General features: G+C 37.6%; 1 protein-coding gene across 3 annotated transcripts in view; it reads right to left on the bottom strand.

Moving 5' to 3' along the window:
* CHD9 (chromodomain helicase DNA binding protein 9) overlaps positions 1-19,435 on the bottom strand; it is a 76,944-nt gene that overhangs the window by 21,178 nt on the left and 36,331 nt on the right. For all 3 annotated transcript variants that reach the window (XM_089540649.1, XM_089540650.1, XM_089540651.1), the window contains 14 exons: positions 12,817-12,928; positions 12,552-12,698; positions 12,021-12,089; positions 11,869-11,924; positions 10,971-11,088; positions 10,581-10,667; positions 9,568-9,705; positions 7,701-7,822; positions 6,616-6,859; positions 6,024-6,200; positions 5,236-5,379; positions 3,410-3,665; positions 2,292-2,502; positions 129-324 (listed from right to left, as the gene is read on the bottom strand). In XM_089540649.1, the coding sequence (XP_089396775.1) occupies positions 129-324; positions 2,292-2,502; positions 3,410-3,665; positions 5,236-5,379; positions 6,024-6,200; positions 6,616-6,859; positions 7,701-7,822; positions 9,568-9,705; positions 10,581-10,667; positions 10,971-11,088; positions 11,869-11,924; positions 12,021-12,089; positions 12,552-12,698; positions 12,817-12,928 (2,077 nt within the window). The remainder of the gene's footprint in view (positions 1-128; positions 325-2,291; positions 2,503-3,409; positions 3,666-5,235; positions 5,380-6,023; positions 6,201-6,615; positions 6,860-7,700; positions 7,823-9,567; positions 9,706-10,580; positions 10,668-10,970; positions 11,089-11,868; positions 11,925-12,020; positions 12,090-12,551; positions 12,699-12,816; positions 12,929-19,435) is intronic.

The raw sequence follows: 19,435 nt of genomic DNA, 5'->3' as shown, positions 1-19,435 counted from the left end.
ACATGACCCACTTAGCTCACAAGTACTTTCATGCAATCCTACTTGTTCATACCTGTTCCCTGTAGATTTAACATGCTCATCTATAGGTCTTTCATAAGCAGAACACTTACTTGAGCAAATAAACGTACCTGCAAATCATTCTGAGGATTCCAGTCAGAATCAAAAATTATACAAGTATCAGCTGCAGTCAAATTAATGCCCAATCCACCAGCTCTGGTACAGAGAAGGAAAACAAACCGATCAGAGTCTGGCTTGCTAAATCGGTCAATAGCAGCCTGCCTCAGGTTTCCTCGTACTCTTCCATCAATGCGCTCATACAGGTACCTTTGAATTACAAAAGGAAAGTATTATTTTTTGATTCTTAATATATTATTCAAAGCAATCTATAGGCAACCAGATGCCATAATGTTACTGTCAGTTTTCAAAGACCATTCACACACCCTCACCAAAGTGAGTTAAATATTGCCAGTCAACCTTCAGGCAAATATATATAAAGCTCTCTAAGTCTAATCGTATTAACTGATGGCAGTAAGTATGTGAAACCTCCCCTTTTGCCCTCTCCTCAAGCATTTCAGAACAGTTTTCTTGGATGTTAACTATTTGGCATGGATACCTGAAGAATCATATATTAATATTGTTAACGGGAGAAATTTAAATTCTTCCAACAGAAACATGCAAGCATTCAAAGCTTCCATTTTGTCCTTGCACCTAAGAGATTCATAGGCTCAAGTAACTGCTAATTTTACAAAGTATCATTTGTCACAGGAAGACAACTACAAATAATGGATTCCAGAATAATTTTTGGAAATGGAAAGAAAATAAATGAACATGAACACAAAGCATTATGCTCTCAGTTTTCAATGTTCAGATAATGTGTTACACACAGGGAAGAGCAAGGAGCTGTTCCTTGTCTGATCAAGAAATCTCGACATTTCACCAAGGCTACCTTAGCTTTATGAGAGTGAACCCTCTGTACCCATGGAAGCCATTGCATGGTAACCAGAGTCTCTTTTAGGAAGAGATGTATCTTCCTTTAAATTATAATTTTAATTATGAAATAAATCATAATTACTCAAGCTGTAACCTTATATGTCTGGAAGGAAGCCCCACTGAACACAAAGGGGACGTCCTTCTGAGTAATGATGCACATGACTGCACTGCAAAAATATGCACATCGTAATAAGCTCAGTTTCTTCCAGAATGTGCACACACATTGTTCCAGGTGTATCAGAATTAAGTGTTAATTTTAAGTGTGAAAAGTGCTACAAGTCCTATATCACTCCTGATTTTTTAACCTATTGATCTATCTACACATATACGAGCATGTAACTATGAAATTCATGGGGTCACCATAAGTTGACAGGCAACTTGAAGGCACATACACACACGTATGTATATGTATGCATATGGACACACACATGGAAATACCTCTCCTAGTATAGTAATAGCTGTATGTGTGTGTGTGTGATAAGCAGGTTGCAATAGTGTTTCCATTCATTCACTAGTTAGAACTGCCATACATTTTCTTTACCACTAGTCAGCCATAACAATGCACAGTACGTAATTCAATAGCACAGAGGCATTTGGCAGACAGCCATGCGCCTGGAATTATGCCTTTTGTAACATATCACAATTTAACAGCTCTGACAATTCCAATCAAAGGGCAGTGCTAAGCAAGCTCACTTTCAGGCCTCCTAAGAAGGAATCTGCATCTGTACCTGTGTTACATTAGACTGAGGTTAGTAAGTGCTATGTTCTTCAGCACAACTTTTATTAAAGTATTAGAACACCTCAAGTAGTCATGATGATTAAAGGCAACAACCCTGACGATAGTACTGTATATATAAGTCTAAGACTCACTAAATCTCCAAACTCTTAGTTATATAAAAAGGTATTCTAGTATCTAATACCTTATCAAAACATAGCAACGCACATCTTTCAGCCATGCCCGACATTAATGTTCCAGAATATATGTTTGAGAGTTTGGAAATATTTGTGTTTTTCATTTACCTGGCATATGAAGGTAATTGTATTCTTACATTCCACTAGATTAACTAATTAAAAATTTATTCAGTATTGCTAAGTAAAACTTGAGCTTAAGCCTCTGCTGTGGAAGGAATGAAATACCAACTGTGCTGCAGTAAAGTGTACAACTGATTATTAAAGGCCAGTTCACACATGCTTGATTTCTCAGTGCTTAGTTAGTCATAGGCCAATACATGAATCAAGGGCAATGGAATGTGCTAAATATGCCATTAACGCTGCTTTTTGCAATATAAATAGAATCTTACCTTTTATGTATAAGATAATCTTCAAGGATATCTAGACAACGAACCATCTGGGAGAATATAAGCACCTTATGGCCTCCTGCTTTCATTTTTGGAAGAAGTTTATCAATGAGGACCAGTTTCCCAGCAGACTGGATCATTGCTTGCAGATGAAAATCAGGAGCAGATTGATTGTAGGTCTCCCTAAACTCTCCTAAGATTTTTTCCTCAGCACCTGACAGACAAGACATGTAGTATAAAATGTACTTTGCTTCTTCTTTTGAAACACAGCCATATTTTAAACTGTACAGCTTTATAGTATGTCTGCCTGCCCCACAAACTGCATTATAATGTATTTATGGTCAGATTCTCCTATACTTTTGGCTGTTATCCACTGAGTTTTCATTCCAGTGCTTCCCATACTAGCTACTACTGAGTAGAATAGCAGCTCAATTCATGAAACATTTAGTAGAAAGAGTGGTTTTTTCCCCTAAAATATAATGTAACACATTAAGTGCTGGATTACTGTAGCTGCCTTTTAAAATAGCTATTCTGATTGAATTAATCCTAATTATAGCTGCCAATATCAGAAGTGTTTTACAACATATTAAGAAGGCATGAAGTAACTAAGGCGCCTTACAGACGGGCCTAAGCGGCGCTGTCATTGCGCCAGGAATACGCACGAGGGGCGGTGCTTCCGGACGTGCCTTGCCGCTCGCGCGTATTCCGTACGGCAAGATGGCGGCACCCTATACAGACGGGTGGTGCCATCTTGACATAACAGACGCACAACGTCCGGACGTCTAAACCCGGAAGAGCCGTTGCGAGTGCGCGCTTTGGCACTTGCGGCGGCTCTTCCGGGTTGCCGGAAGGAGTGCGATTTCTGCACTCCTTTTTTGCAGCGCGGAGGAGTCGCGCGATATGGCTGCTGCGGCTCCTCCGCGCTGCAACCGGCAGCGGCCCAAGACCGCCCCTTTTGGGCGGTCTGTAAAGGCCTATCATATCACAGACTTAACCCAATTTTAATCCTAACTAGAATAATCTATTGAAATGGACAAAATTTTCATAAGTGACTAGTCCCATTCATTTCAAGGGGTTTAGTCTAGGTAAGAATAAAATCTAATTTACCCAGATGTTTTTACCTTTGATAAGATATGGATGATTGCAACATTTCCTGAGTTCCATCATAGTGTTAACTAAATTGGGTACATTGGCTTGCCCTGCTCCTTTTGACAAAAATGCAAAGTTTTTCTCTAAAATAGCTCGATAATATTTTTTCTGGATGTTTGTTAACTCCACTTCAATAATAGTTTCTTCTTTCGGAGCCAACTTCTTCTCTACATCTTCCTTTAGTCTTCTCAGCATCATTGGTTTCAGGATAGCTTGCAGCTTTTGCACCTATATGGAATTAAAAACATAGCTAGAATCCGTAACTGTCCACAAGTTATTCCAATGCTTCAGTATGACTGAACTCGAGTTAGCTTCTCTGAATGACACAAAGAGACTGAACTATTTAAACTGTTGTGTATATGAAAGCTTTAAAAGATTTTAAAATTCAGCACAGTATTTCATGAGAAACATTTTGGTAATATACAGTGACATAACATGCCATATGTCATTTTATGGAGGAGGAAGAGGTATCAACTACTTTCTTTCAAAACTTGCCCACCCCCACAAAGCAGTATCCCTAGTAGAGAGAGTACACCATGGCCATTTACTCATTTGGGGAGGGAAGGAAAGTCCCTGAGCAGTGACAAGATGCTGTTTTAGAGACTAGTGATGCCAAGAGACATCAGTTTCCCAGGTCCCTAGAGGGTATGCTGCAGCTTTACAGCTAGATAATGAAAGAGATCCATATTTCCAAATTGTCACCACAAATGCATTCAAGTGTAGCTATATCATGAACCTTAGGATAGTCCACACAACTGAATTTTCCATTACTATGTATGGATGTGAAAGCTGGACAGTGAAAAAAGGACAGGAGGACGGTCAACTCATTTGAGAAAGACAAATGACTAGGTCCTAGAGCAAATAAGGCCTGAACTCTTCCTAGAAGCTACGATGACAAAACTGAAGCTGTTGTACTTTGGTCACATCATAAGAAGACATGACTCACTAGAAAATATGATAAAGCTTTGTAAGATCGAAGAAAATAGGAAAAGAGGAAAACAGTACTGCAGATAAACTTAATCAGGGAAGCCATGGGTGACTTGGAAGTTTCACATTCATAGGGTCACCATAATTCAAAATCAACTTGAAGGTAGTCAACAACTACAGATACACTTGGTGGGGATCTGAAAAATGCATATTTTCTTATTACTCAACTGCAGATGGCACTATATGGATATGGGAGGGGTGCACTTCCACTAGGGATGCTACCTTCTGTAGGACTGGAAGGCATCCTATGCATCCTATTTGAGTTGTGTGTGCAGAGCATTAAACCCAAAATATGCAATGCAGGTTATTGGACATAACCTGATGTTATGGAGGTTCATCATACAAAGCACAGTTGTTGTTGAGTAATGAGAAAATATCATACAAAGCACAGTTGTTGTTGTTGTTGCTGCTGTTTTAAAATACCCTCCATCCCCAGCACCCCTTCATATCTTGCCAAAATTCTTTGGTGCGCTTTAAGTAGCTTGCTGGACTATGGCCAACAATGTTATATATACTTCACGAACTAGCTATGATTCTTCAGAAGTACAAATGCATCTTGTGTATAAAATTTACATTTTTTCCTCCAAAGAATGTTCTGCAGTTTTCTACTGAAATCACTGTGAACTGTAGCACTATTTATTTATTTTTACTATTGACAGGTAAAAGCATGGGAAAAATAGGCAGGTTGCCATGGCATTTTTTGAAATGAGGATACTTAATTTACTATTATAAAACTCACTGAGTTCTAGTTTTTGAATGTGTGGGGAATGGGGATGTGAATCCTGTAACATATTTAGAAAAGTTTACATACCTGCTCCTCTGTTTTAAGGTCTCCAAATTCCTGCATGAATGTAGATTCTGCCGGGAAACGTAATGGTTCAAGGAAGTGAAGAAGGCTGAAAAGTTCTTCAACTGTATTTTGCAATGGTGTGCCTGTCAACAGTACTTTGTGCTCCTATGAAAAATACACATTTTATTTTATATTGTTAGCGTACAGATGGTAAAAAGTTATACTTAGTCTTGGAACCTTCACAGGATGTGCAGAGACAGCAAACATATACTAAGAGACAAATACCATCAACAAATAAGGTATTTTAATTACTTTTTATGCCTTTAAAAATTACATTTTATTAGAATTAAAAATTTTGCCACTGCAAATCTAAGCAATTTGATTTGAACCTTAATCTAAAGTTAAGAGAGAGAATTATTACAAGACATGTTTGGAATGCAAGCAACAAAATAAATGATATGCTATGCATACAAGGTAGACAGTTTAAGAGATTTGCATTTCAGAACAGGCTAGGCCATTGTGCAAGCCATGGTTTCATCCAAGGCATCATTATAAAGTTGGCAGCCAATCCCTCACCTTGGTTTGTAAGCTATTAAAAAAAATCACAGTCACACCTCATAACCCACCATACAGATTCCTGTGGAAGGGAAGAACAAGCCACTCAGCATGCAGATCAAATCTATAGTTTTGGGAAATGTTTTCTCTATATTATCACTTCAACCATCTAATTTCCTTTAATACCACATGAAATCACATCCCAAGAAAAGGAGTCATATCTCATTACTTCAGGAAACTGAACAGACACTCACAAGGTTCATAAGCTTCAGGCCCTCTAAAAGTTTGCAGTTTTTGTTCTTCAATCGATGTGCTTCATCAATAATAATACACCGCCATTCAATTGCATTGAGTTCTGGACAGCCACCAAGAATCATTTCAAAAGTGGTAATTATAGCCTTGAACTTGTATGTACCTCTAATGATTCGGCCCTAGAAGAGAGTGAATGAACATAACACTATTTGTCACAATAATGAAAAACTATCACTTCTTGATTAGTTTCTGTAGGTGACAGTTATCTCACATAACTGGAAAGCTCCTTTGGGTGTGTGAGCATGACATGGATATAGTCAACACATAGATCAGCTCTTGAAAAGTAATATTTAAAAGCTGTAACATTACACCACACACACTGGAACAACATATAATGAATAACAAAGTGGAAACAAAAAAAATTATCAAGAACAAAACACAGACACGTAACTATCTCCATATCAATATACAGGTTTTCAGATAAAGAATTCAGATAAAAAACATGCCACAAAAAGAATGGCTAACATCATGCATACAAATCAATTTATCCTGTTTGTAATAATTTATTACTTAAAATCCAGTATAGAAAGTTACCTGTGAGTCCCTGAAATACATCTCATATTGCTGTATCATCTGCCTACTAATCATGCTCCCATGATATACTACAACATTAAGATCAGTCCATGTGCGAAACTCTCTTTCCCAGTTGGCTATAGTGGAAAGTGGAGCTATGATCAGGAAGGGCCCTCTTATACCAGTCAGAAGAATTTCATAGAGGAATGTTATTGATTGGATGGTTTTGCCAAGACCCATTTCATCTGCTAAAATGCAGTTTTGCCTGGAAACACAGAAACCATTTGTTAGTAGGTCTACAAAGAGATATAAATTCATGATGGCTTTCAATTGTGAAGCAGAAGAAAGATGTGAAGATTTATCCATTGTCTGTGTTGCAGGAACTTACCTCTAGCCCTCACTGAAGCTGATGAAGAGCTAAAATGAAAACAATTACAAAATACCTCTTGCTTTGTTTTTCTAGGGCACAAGAAATCCTCCCCTGCCACTATGATTTTTTATTGGGCATCCAACAGAAGAGGCCTGTTTTCTCTGAAAAAACTATTTCCTTGTAATCCTTCTTCCTTCATTACATATCACATTTAGTCTTAACCTTTAGATGTTTTGAACAGATCCCAGAAGCCCCAACCAGTATATCCTATGATCAAGGATTCTCATACATGAAGTCCGAAACATCTGGCTAGCCAAATGTTAAGAACCACTCACATATAATACAGATCTGCTTTTTAAAAAATAACACCAAAGAGCTAATATTAGACAGTGCATTTATACACATGATGTAATATGTTATTACATTAATTGGTTTATTCATTTCTTTTTCTATCACACTAGGCAATTGTAGCATCAAAACTATTTTGATCTGCTACGAACATAAGAAAAGTCATGGTGGAACAAATCAAAAGTCTATCTAGTCCAATACTCTGTTCACACACCGGCCAACCAGATACCTTGGGATGGCCCACAAACAATAGTGCAATCTTCCCACACTGCTCATTATGCCCAATACTGATATACAGAGGCACATTGCCTCTCATACAGGAGGAAATAAATATTCATCATGACTAACAATTGTGGACAGCTCCATCTTCTCAAAGCAGAGCACATACCTATTATACCAATTGAAGAGGAGCCAGTTGAGCCCTTCCAGCTGGTATTCCCTGAGTTGATTGCCATTTTTATATTCCCTGGATTGTTCTATTTTCTTCCATGAATTATGGGGTGGTCGTTCCTTAAACATAAAATAAAAAATGAGAAACCTGCCACTTTTTCCATTCAAAGAAAGAAAGAGATGTGGGATTGGGGGGTGGCTGGAAGGAGGAGTTAGAAGAGTTGATAGATGTCAGAGAAACTGTACCTTAGTTTTTCACTTACAAAAATAAGTATACAAATGCTAAATAAATTAGTTATGTACAAAATCTCACCATGAATGGACTAACTGATTAGTATATAAAATGTATTCAATTTATGTTAGGACAAAACAAAACTCTCTATTGTGCCTCTTCATCTGTTTTTGCTTCTGGTGTTTTCCAGAATGATATTTAGCTGCTTTTTTATACACTATATAATCTTGGATAACTGGGCAATTGTAAAATAAAGTAACTGCAGCATACAGATATATATATATATATATATATATATATATATATATATCAGATATATATAGAATAGAATTCTATTCTATTCTATATTTAAAAAGAGAGATTTTGTTTTTACTTTCATTTTCCCTCACTAATTCACAGCCACCGATTCTATAACTATAGTGCATACTCTTTCAGGAAATAGGTATATAGTTTTAGAGAGTGACGCTGGGGGACTTCAGTTCAGTGCTGATTCCCCATGCTGTTTAACATTCATATGAAGTTGGTAAGTGAGGTCAACACAAGTTTTAAAGTCTGCATACTGGAAATATCGGACTTGTAATGTGTGGGATAAGTTCTAAAAAACCCTGAAGTGGAATCCCACAAAAGATAGTGACTATGTGGTTCCTAAGTTGAGGAACTGGGTAAGTGTCCTGACTTGGATGAGTATACACTTCTTCTGCCTAAATTGGGAGGCTCTTTGATCCCTCTCTGTCACAGGAGGCTCAAGTATGTTCTGTGACCCAGAGTGCCTGCTGCCAGCATCAGTTAGTTTATCAGCTACAGTGTTTCCAGTAGAAGGGTAACCTGACCAGAATACCGTAGTTCATGCACTAGCAACTTCTTGTTCAGTTTAAGGTAATGCACATGAAACTGATCTTGAAGTTGACAGAGAAGCTGCAACTAGTGCAAAGTGTGTGATCTAGATTGTTAGGAGAAACACCATGTAGAAGTTACACCATAAAAGATTTAAACCAGCTGCACTGGGTGTCAATGCATTTTCTGGTCTGCATTAAGGTGTGAGTGACCATATATAAAACCTTAACCAGAGTGTGAATTGGATGTTTGAAAGAGAGTCTTTACCTATATATATCTGATCAAATACTGAGATATCACTGTCTATTTATGTCCCACCAGTGGAAGCAACACATTATGTGTAAACACAGGTGATGGCCTTATCTGACCTGGCACCCTAGCTGCATAATGCCACTCTCTCCCCTACTTGCTACTAACATTGGTATCATTTCAGTACCAAGTTAAAATAAAAACTGTAGGTCTCTGGTGATTGTAGACCCACATGGATTTCTGTTTCAGTATATGGTTTTACATTATTTTTGTTCAAATTTATTCTAATTGATTTTTTTTAAAATTCAATTTTTAAAAATTGTCTAATACCACGTACCTCTGCATGAAATCTTTGCATATGAGGCATGATATAATTATTTTAACAAATAAGACAAACACATTGTGTTTCTATCTTACACTGAATTGAGGAGTTGGTGTGAGTTATCACTCTGTGTTTCAGATGAGTCAAAACATACAACGGGAGGGAAGAAGACATCTTTCCTGACTATTTCTTTCAAATATGTCATTAATTATGTGTATTTATCTTTACCAATCGCCTTGAATCAGGCCTTAAAGCTTGCAGTTGTTCAAACTCTTCTATTTTTCCTTGATCTACATCTTCTTTTAGCTCCCAAGTGCTGTCTTCATATGGCAGTGAGCACCACTTTACCAAGTAGTAAGTAACAGGCTGCAGTGGGAAAAGATACGTTATCAGACTTCCATTTAACTTAAAGAATTCTAAGATGTCATTATGTTGAACTGATGAGCCACACGTTCTCCACTCCTTGGATTATTTTTGTAATGGCTAAAATTAATAAGAACAGTTTATCCTTGTGTTCCAGTTTGAAATCAAACATATAAACAGTGCCTTCTAAACACCTATGCCTTCTTTAAATAAATTTCAACTGCACTGTTTTGAACTTCTAATTCTCAAATTTTTTCTATACTCACAGTCAGCCCTCCAACATCTGCGGCTGTGACTTTTATGGCTTTGATTATTTGCAGATTTGATTAATGTGTTCTCTCTAGAAATCTCTAGGTTCTCAAGTGTGACTCCTCCACATGTTGGCTATAGAGTTGTGCTGGAGGACTTAGACTGAGCTTTCTAGAGAAAACAGTTCTCTAGGCATTTATAGGTCTTCCAGCATAATTCTATGGTCAACATCTGGCAGATGTTGGCATACAGTTGTGCTGTAGGACACAGATTCCTAGAGAGGTGTTCTCTCAGATGAAAAAGAGTGGTTTATTATTTGCCACTTTCCCACTTTCACAGGGGTCCTCCACTCCTAAAACCAGCTAATGTCGAGGGCCCATTGCATTTACTTTCAGAGTCATCTGTGGCTGTCCTTTCCCCTTCTCCCTCATTTTACATTTGCCTTTAAACCTTTTAACATTTAGCTCTTTATCAAAACATATATTAAAGATTTTAATTATTTATCTACATTTTGCAACATTCTGCTCTATTTTTTGCACTTCAGGGAAGCCTATAGTTTGAACAGACTGACAGACACAGGCAGGACCATGCAGTACTTTGTGAATTACTTTTTTTAGTCAAATCCATACCTCTCCAGTGTCCTTATCTTCACAAAAGGAGACTTCTAACACCCGATCTACTTCAATATAATCAGGATTGAATGGTTCTTCCTCCATCTGAAATTGAAATTGAATATTCTTTTATAGTATGTTTATAATTATTTAACTGAACGAGCCACCACTGTGGCAGGGATAAAACTGCTGAGAATTTTTTTTTGTATTTTACTATTTTTAAAGTCTAACAATTCGTTGATACAATTTGACAGCTAAAATAAGTAGAAAACGCACAAAGAGAGGCACACCCAGAACAAGACAGCATGCTGAAATATATATATATATATATATATATATATATATATATATAAACAAAATATAGAATAACATAAGTAAAGTTTTGTTTTGTTTCTTACACATACTCACATCTGCAAAAAAATGGGCTCTCTGTGCTTGTCTCAGCTTGAAACGTTTGATTTTCTGCTGGATTCTTTTATCCTTTAGAAGCTGTTGTTCCGTAGCCCATTCACAGTGGAGGTAGGAGCTATAAGTGCAGAACAATATGTTAGCATACTGTATCTAGCGTAAGTTTGTTATAAGTATTTTTTCATGTATTAAATGTGAAAATCATTAAATGCTTCTTTAGAGTATTTCTATCCCAATCTTCAACCAAAAAGTTTACACATTCTAAACCTGACATCTCCCTGCCCTCCGACTTACAATCTAAATGAAATGCACAAGGAAATAAGAGTGGAAGTCAGGAAGAAGACTAAGTCCAGTACATGTTGCCTGTGCTTTTCCTCCTCTGAGGCCATAGTAGTGGCTTCTTGTGATGGAGGGAGGGACAATGAAACCTTCAAATACAATTGCAGGTGAATGTTTGATATATGCTGAGTTTCATTTGGAACCTTAGAATTAATCTTAGAATTAAATCAAAATGTCATGATGCCAAAATAAAAGCAGCACACTCTCATTTTAGAACTGAATGCTTCAGCAAACACATATATGCAAAAAAACACACAACTACGGCCCTGACTGAACAAGCAGAAGCCCAACTTATTTCCATTTGCTAATCACACGTGCTGTATTATCATATCTCTCCAGAAGATATCCAGAAACAATGCTATGTTGTATTAAAAGCTGCCTATTCACTTGGCAATGTTAGTAATGAAACCTTGCTGGTACTGCTGAAAGATTTCAATAAAAGCTCAACAGCATAAACAGATCACTCCCATGCAGCCCTTGGAACTGGGCTTAAGCCTGAAGAAACATCAGACTAGAAAATGTTCTGCAATTTAAATAGAAACTCAACTGCAATACTTACTAGTTTTTGTATTTAACAAAAAATTCCTCTGCTTCCACTGTCACTCCCCCAGAAATCTGAAAAGAATGAGGGCACAGAATCCCATTAGAAGATTTATTTATTTATTTATTTACAATTTTGAACCAAATACCTTAATTTTTGTATTTACTCACTTCTTTCTTTACAATTCTGGAAGATAAAATTTTATCTACAATGGCTGCATCTTCTTCACTTGGATTTTCCTGTAGAAGAAGGGGAAACAAAGTAAATCCCATAAAGGTAGTCTTAAATAGAGTTTGCTTGATAATGGGCTATCAGATAAATGAATAAGGAGACAAGTATAAAAAAGAATAACTGCCCATCATATTTATGAATTCTGTTTCAGTGAGGTTTATGGGGAACATAGATTTGATGGATGTCAGCCCTTAGATCTCTCAATTTTTGACACTTGGATGATGACATATCAGTAGGCTAGATCACTGATTCTAGGTATAGAAGTCATGTACTGGCCACATAGGTTCAGTACTAGAAATGATGCTTCAGAAAGTCGGCAATGTAGTGCAAAGTAACACCACCACACAACACAGATGGCCATTTAACGGGAAATGGTCTGCAACTGTGCACCTGTAATTGCCTTTTCTTAGGCTGGCTGCAGAGAACACAAAACTGCAAGAGATAAAGTCTTTAAAAACAACTTTGCTTACCACAAATAACTGTAAAGGCTGTTCAGCAGGCAAAGGAGCAGAACTCTTTTTAAATTTTGCAGATACTTTGGCTTCTTCTTCAAATTGTTTTCCTTCACCTTCTTCTGCATACTTCTTCCTTTTAATTTGTCGATTGGATCTTCTTTTCTAAAATGGAAGGGCATATAACTGACTCTGCATCTGCAAAGCTTTGCTGTGTGACAGGAATACACTGTGAAGAACCAATGCCTTTAGCAAGTTTTCTAAAAATGAAAGTTTTAAATACCTGAGAGGTCTCATCTTTGAATGACTGCTGAGTAGGCTGCTTAACATCAGACATTTCATCTGAAGACTCGTTTTTTCTCTTTTGCTTTTTACCCAGAGTAATTATAAGCTTGCTGTTTGGAAACAAAACACAACGTTAAGCCTGTGCATAAAAGCTGAGGTTTCTTCTCTCCACTATTGTAATATTAAAAGGTAAAGTATTTCAACATTTCCTCCTAATCTTGCTGTGGTGTTGGACAAAAAACTAAGGTTACAGTTCCTGCTCCGGGAATATGGTTTATTTTTATTATGCTTTATTAAATAACAGACAACTATAGGACAATATCTACAGATGTGCCTGGAAGAATCTGACACGTGAAATACAGTGGGCCCTTCTCTTACGTAGGGAATCCGATCCGTATCCCCCATGTAAGGGGAATTCCATGTATGCTTGTGCCCCACTGCAAACAATGGGCTGTGTGCTCATGGAAATGGTGTGACACGCATGCCACAGGCACGCGCACATCATATGGTTAATTGCTGCATGGCTTCAGCGTAAGCTTGAAGCTGCGTATGGTGCGCCCACATATGGCACGGGCACACTGTACCACTTATAGATATATAAAATTGTTATATACACACTGTATGCTCTCAGTTTTTAGACATGGCCCCATCAAGCATGCCCATACAATTTTCAAGTTGACAGTCTGGAAATTCAAATCAAGAAATACAGAAACCATTTCATCAGTAACCACTAATAATGACTACAGAATTATAAGGGAAATTATATTTTTAATGCAACACTGCTAATTATTTCTGAGTTTATGTTCAAAGGGTTACAGAAAAAGGAGAAATATTAATATCATTCCATCTGGTTTTAATCAGAGGGCTGCAAATACATATAATTTTCCATATTTAGAATCTGACAAGTGCTGGTTTCAATGCAATCTCAAAATAATCACAATGCGATTACAATCAAACCTAAATTCAGACAGAGATGTCCTTAGATGAACACTTTACATAATGTAGATTTGATAATTATATACTATGCAGCAGTGAGAGAATTGCTTTCGAGCTGAATTTGCTGTCACTTCACAACTCCCTTCCCTGAAGCTCTGGCCTTGTTCATATGCAATTATTACATGTCAAAAAACAGTAAATGTGACTGGCCCCTGGAAGATAATTATGAGTAGTGATGGGGGCTGACTGAACCCATTTTAGCTGTATCATACTTAAAGAAATGACTAGGTAAATTTCTAATATAGGTGATGTACCCATTCAACTATGTACAAATAATGCGTAATACTACAATTAAGCAGCAATTTATTGAGCTTGCAAAATTTAGCAGCAAATATCAAATCTTATTTGTAGATGTAACATGTAAAAGTTACAGAACAGTACCATTTTTGTACAAGTTCTGATCATGGAAGGTTTAAAGACAGATCCTTATGTTTGCTAATACAAAATGACACTACTTGTTTGTTCTCCTCAAAGAAAACGTCACAGCAAATGCGGAAGAAGGAGAGCACCCAATTTTTCATGCAGGTGCTGTGATGAAAATGCAATACTGGCACTGAGATGCTACATACAAGTGGGCTGGTGATCTCCAATTTCTAAATGTTTTCATTTCCTGAAACATTACCATTATATTGTAGAGACAGCTTGTAGCACCTTACAGACTAACTGAAAGAAAGAAGTTGGCAGCTTTAAAAGCATCTGAGGAAGGAGACTGAAGTCTACGAAAGCTGAAGCTGCCAACTTCTTTCAGTTAGTCTCAAAGGTGTGAAAAGATTTCTCTACATACTGATTCCACAGACTATCACAGCTATATCTTGGAAAATTACTATGTGGGACTGCAGCTATATAAAAAAATATATGATAAAAATATATATGATAAGTTTCACAGGGGTCAGTAAATATAAAGTGATCCTTGTTGTTTCAAGCACAGAGGCAACATCATAGTTGAAGGTATTGTTTCACAGTAGAATTTTACACTTCAGTTACTTTGTTCTATATGTATAAGGCACAAGCCAAACTTATGTGCACATATTTTCACCCAAAGCCCATGAAGCTTTAGTGACAACCTATGGACATTTGATTCAATGGCAAAGGCCCAGATGCAAAGCGATCTTGTAGCACCTTTGAAACTAATTGAGAGAAAAGCTCCTCAAGTCTCTCCTCATAAGGCATGGTTTCCAGACCCTTCACCATTCTGGTTGCCCTCCTCTGGACATGCTTCCAGTTTGTCAACAACCCTTGTGTCCAGTTCTGGGCATCTCAATTCAAAAAGGATGTTGACAAGCTGGAGCATGTCTAAAGGAAGGCAATTAAAATTGTGAAGGTCTGGAAGAGACTCAGGGAGTTGGGAATATTTAGCCTGGAGAAGAGAAGGTTAAGAGGTGATATGATAGCCCTGTTTAAGTATATGAAGGGATGTCATATGGAGGCTGGAGCAAACTTGTTTTCTGCTGCTCCAGAGAATAGAACATGAAGCAATGGATGCAAGCTACAGGAAAATAGATTCCACCTAAACATTAGGAAGAAACTAACAAACAAACATGTCTAGTTTTCTCTTTATTAGCAAGAATCCCTGTAAAAGTTCAGGATCTTTTGAAAACATCAGTTCAATATTTATTGAAGATGTTTATACTTTGCCCTTCATTAACAAACTTCAAAGTGATACATGGAATTAATTACACTTAAATGTATTTAGGAATCTAGAATCATAGAGTTGAAAGAGACCCCAGGGACTATCTAATCAATCCTCCTGCCATTCAGGAATACACAATCAAAGCACCCCCCTTACAGATGGTCATCCAGCCTCTGCTTAAGAACCACCAAAGGAGATTCCACAACACTTCGAGGCAGTGTATTCCACTGTGGAAAAGCTCTCACCATAAGGAAAGTCCCCTTAATGTTCAGATAGATTTCCCCCCTCTACTTTGAATCAATTGCTCTGTGTCCCAGTCTCTGGAGCAGGAGAAAACAAACTTGCTCTATCTTCAGTATGGCATCCCTTCAGATATTTAAACATGGCCATCATGCCACCTCTTAACCTTCTCTTCCACAGTTCCCTAAAACATTATTCATAGGATATGATTTCCAGACCTTTCACCATTTTGGCTGCCCTCCTCTAGACACACCTCCGCTTGTCAACATCTTGAATTGTGGTGCCCAGTACTGGACACAGTATTCCAGGTGAAGTCTGATCAAAGCTGAATAAAACGGCACTATTGCTTCCCTCGATCTGGACACTATACTTCTATTGATACAGCCTAGAATTGTATTAGCTTTTCTAGCTGCCACATCACATTGCAGACTCATGTTCAGTTTGTGGTCCACTAAGACTCCTAGATCTCTTTCACATGCACTGCTGTCTAGCCAGGTGTCACCCATTTTATATCTGTGCATTTCATTTTTACGGCCCAAGTGTAGTAACCTACATTTCTCCCTGTCAGAATTCATTTTATTAGTTGTGGCCCAGATTTTTAATCTGTTAAATTCATATTGAATTCTGATACTGTCTTCTGGGGTATTGGCTACCCCTTCCTAACTTGATGCCATCTGCAGATTTCATAAGTATGCCCCCAATTCTGTCATCCAAGTCATTGATAAAGATTTTGAATAGCACTGGGCCCAGAGCAGAACCCTGTGGCAACTTACTAGTCACTTCTCTCCAGGATGAAGAGGAGCCATCAGTGAGCACCCTTTGGGTTCAGTCAGGTAACCAATTACAAATCCATGTAACAGTTGTATTGTCTAACCCAAATTTTACTAGCTTTTTTGCAAGAATATCATGATGGACCTTGTCAAAGGCTAAATCTAGTTACGACTAAATTGCAAATACAATAATCAACAGTAAAACCAAGAATCTTATTAAGTATTAAGATCTGCTAATGCTTGATTATACAAGTTAAGTTTTTAACAGGTGCCCAAGTATCAATAAGGTGGGTGTCTGTTCTGTGTGATGGCTCCCTTTTCCTATTTGCATCACCAGAGCAACACCACCGAAATGCTGCTTTTCAATGCATCTCTATACTAAACAGAGTCATCTGTGGGTGGCTGTAATAAAGAATCATCACTTTTGAATGTCAACTCATTTTAAAAAATAAATGACAAGCCAGGAAACCCACTACAATAGCTTTAGATGCCTAGTCTTTGTTATCAGTGAACTTTAAGGCTTACTATAGTAAAATATTTGTTCTATATATTATTAGTCAATGAAACCCATGGCAAAGTACACAGTTGCCAGCTCTGAGCAAAAGCAACAGGAAATTTAATTAGATCCCTGATGAGCACCATCACAAATGTCTTGAAGAAAATTGTTTTTTAATGCTACCAACTTACTACTGTAAAATCAGAGCTTTCCCTCAATATTAGCAAAATTAAGGTGCTTTTGTAGCCATCAAGATTTAGGTCCTAGATACCAGGTGTAGCAAGTTAACCAAATGAATTTTGGCTTCCTTCAAACACACAATGGCTAACTTTGCACATATGCAAACAAATGTCAAATCAGGGGGAAATCCTAAACAAACTGATATACTTTCCTGCTGTGTCATCAGATGAAAGAGTAAACTCATGTAATATGACAGTGAAAGAATCCTCCCATTCTGGGAAAAAGAGACATTGAGATATTACCAAAGAATTCCAGGATACTGCCACCACATTCTGCAGATTAAATCAGTATTGTGTGTAGAGATTTTTAAAGAACTAGCTGTTATGAGGGAAACATCCAAACAGCATAATGACTGTATCCTCAAACAAGTTTTACATTTCTGTTTAACCTCCAATGAAGTTTGGCAAGAGCTACATCCAAACATTTATCCATAACCAGGCAAGGTCTCTCAAAAACAAGCAAAACTTTGTACACCATTGCTTCCAAGTACTGATTCACAAAACTATTCACATACATACATATGTTTCAAACACACATATACAACATTCCTTCTGCTACAAGTGTATAATCCAACAGCAGAAAGCAATTCACATTAATATAAATTCCATGAAATGCATCAACTGACAAAGTGAACGCATTGACACTCATCTCAAGATACATTTGAGCAACTGATATCCCTAGATCTTCTGTACCTTCTTCTCTTTTACAAGAAAGAAAGAAAGAAAGGAAGGAAGGAAGGGAATTGCCCCTTATTCATCACACTACAGCTGCTGCAGCCAGACGGCTCTGGCAGGCCTCCATATTGCATATGATTCATCTTGCCAACTCTATGACTCATAATTCTGAAATGCACCTGAAGGTCATGTAGTCGAAAACTATGAATGCTTCAAATAGGCTGTCCCTACGTGGCAACATAAAAGCGCAAGTGTGCACAGGATGTTGTGCATGACAAGCCCACTGTGTTACCATCTCTCTGCTCAGTCAGTCTGCTTTAGCCACACGACAGCAAAGCCTTTTTCTGAGGCGAAGATGAAAAAGAGGATGCTAATGATGCTATAAGTCATCAGAGAGGTTTTTTAAAAAAACCCTGCATGTGCATTGTAGAGGTTAAAAGTGTAAGTGTTAAAATCTAACTTATTACATGGATTCACTATGTGGCCACAGACAAGCCAGTAATGGAGATAACACTGGTGATATGATATCCCTGTTTAAATATTTGAAGGGATGTCATATTAAGGATGGAGCAAGCTTGTTTTCTGCTACTCCAGAGTCTAGGACATTAGGAGGAACTTCCTGACAGTAAGGGCTGTTCGACAGTGAAACAGACTCCTCCCTCGGAGTCTCCTTCCCTGGAGGTCTTTAAACAGAGGCTGGCTGGCCATCTGTCGGGGATGCTTTGATTGAGAGTTCCTGCATGGCAGAATGGGGTTGGACTGGATAGCCCTTGTGGTCTCTTCCAACTCTACGATTCTATGATTCTATGACTATCTTACAGTGCTATTAAGAATTAGTATGTAGAGAGATCTTGTAGCACTTTTGAGACTAACTGAAAGAAAGAAGTTGGCAGCATGAGCTTACATAGATTTCAGCCTACTTCCTCAGATGCATTTAGTCTGTTTTTAGGAATGTTGAAATCAAAGTGCCTTAGAGCTCAATTCAATGCCAGCCACTGATTTCAAGAGGCTTACTCAACTCTGGGTATCCAAATCTTTACATATCCAAATTCTTTACATATCCAAGTCAGTTTCTGAACACATGCAATGGTCACACTACTACTGAGTTCAAAAACTGATTGTGATACATAAAGAAACTATGGGGGAGTAATTGTGGCATATATTCCTCCACAATATCAACTATTATGAAAACTATGGGCAAAAAATTATGGAGGGATTAATATAATATCAGTGTTACCCCCCCCCCCAAAAAAAAAAAAAAAAAGATTTGGAAGACCAGTTCTCATTTCTGTTAAGATCTCTGGCAAGTAAGGTTACGACTTGGGTTTTTTCTCAGAAAAACAGATTTGCCTATTACCTGCATCACCCAAGAAGCCTTAATTCAGAGCCCAGGCCTTGGCTACCTTCTATTCTTATTTAGCAGGTTCATTCTTGCTCTGTTTAAACATCCATTTTGTATGGTCTATAGAACACTTACATTGTGTTACTTCAAAGACCTACTTCTGTTTGTGTACTGTCCTGCTTCTCATCCAACTTGGATTCCCACTGGCTTCCTCATACATCTTACTCTT

Source organism: Sceloporus occidentalis, unplaced genomic scaffold, assembly GCF_023333645.1.
Source record: "Sceloporus occidentalis isolate IW3139 unplaced genomic scaffold, rSceOcc1.0.p SCAF_10, whole genome shotgun sequence".
Lineage (NCBI taxonomy): Eukaryota > Metazoa > Chordata > Lepidosauria > Squamata > Phrynosomatidae > Sceloporus > Sceloporus occidentalis.
Note: the sequence above shows the minus strand (reverse complement) of the source record. Positions and strands in the feature narration are given on the sequence as shown.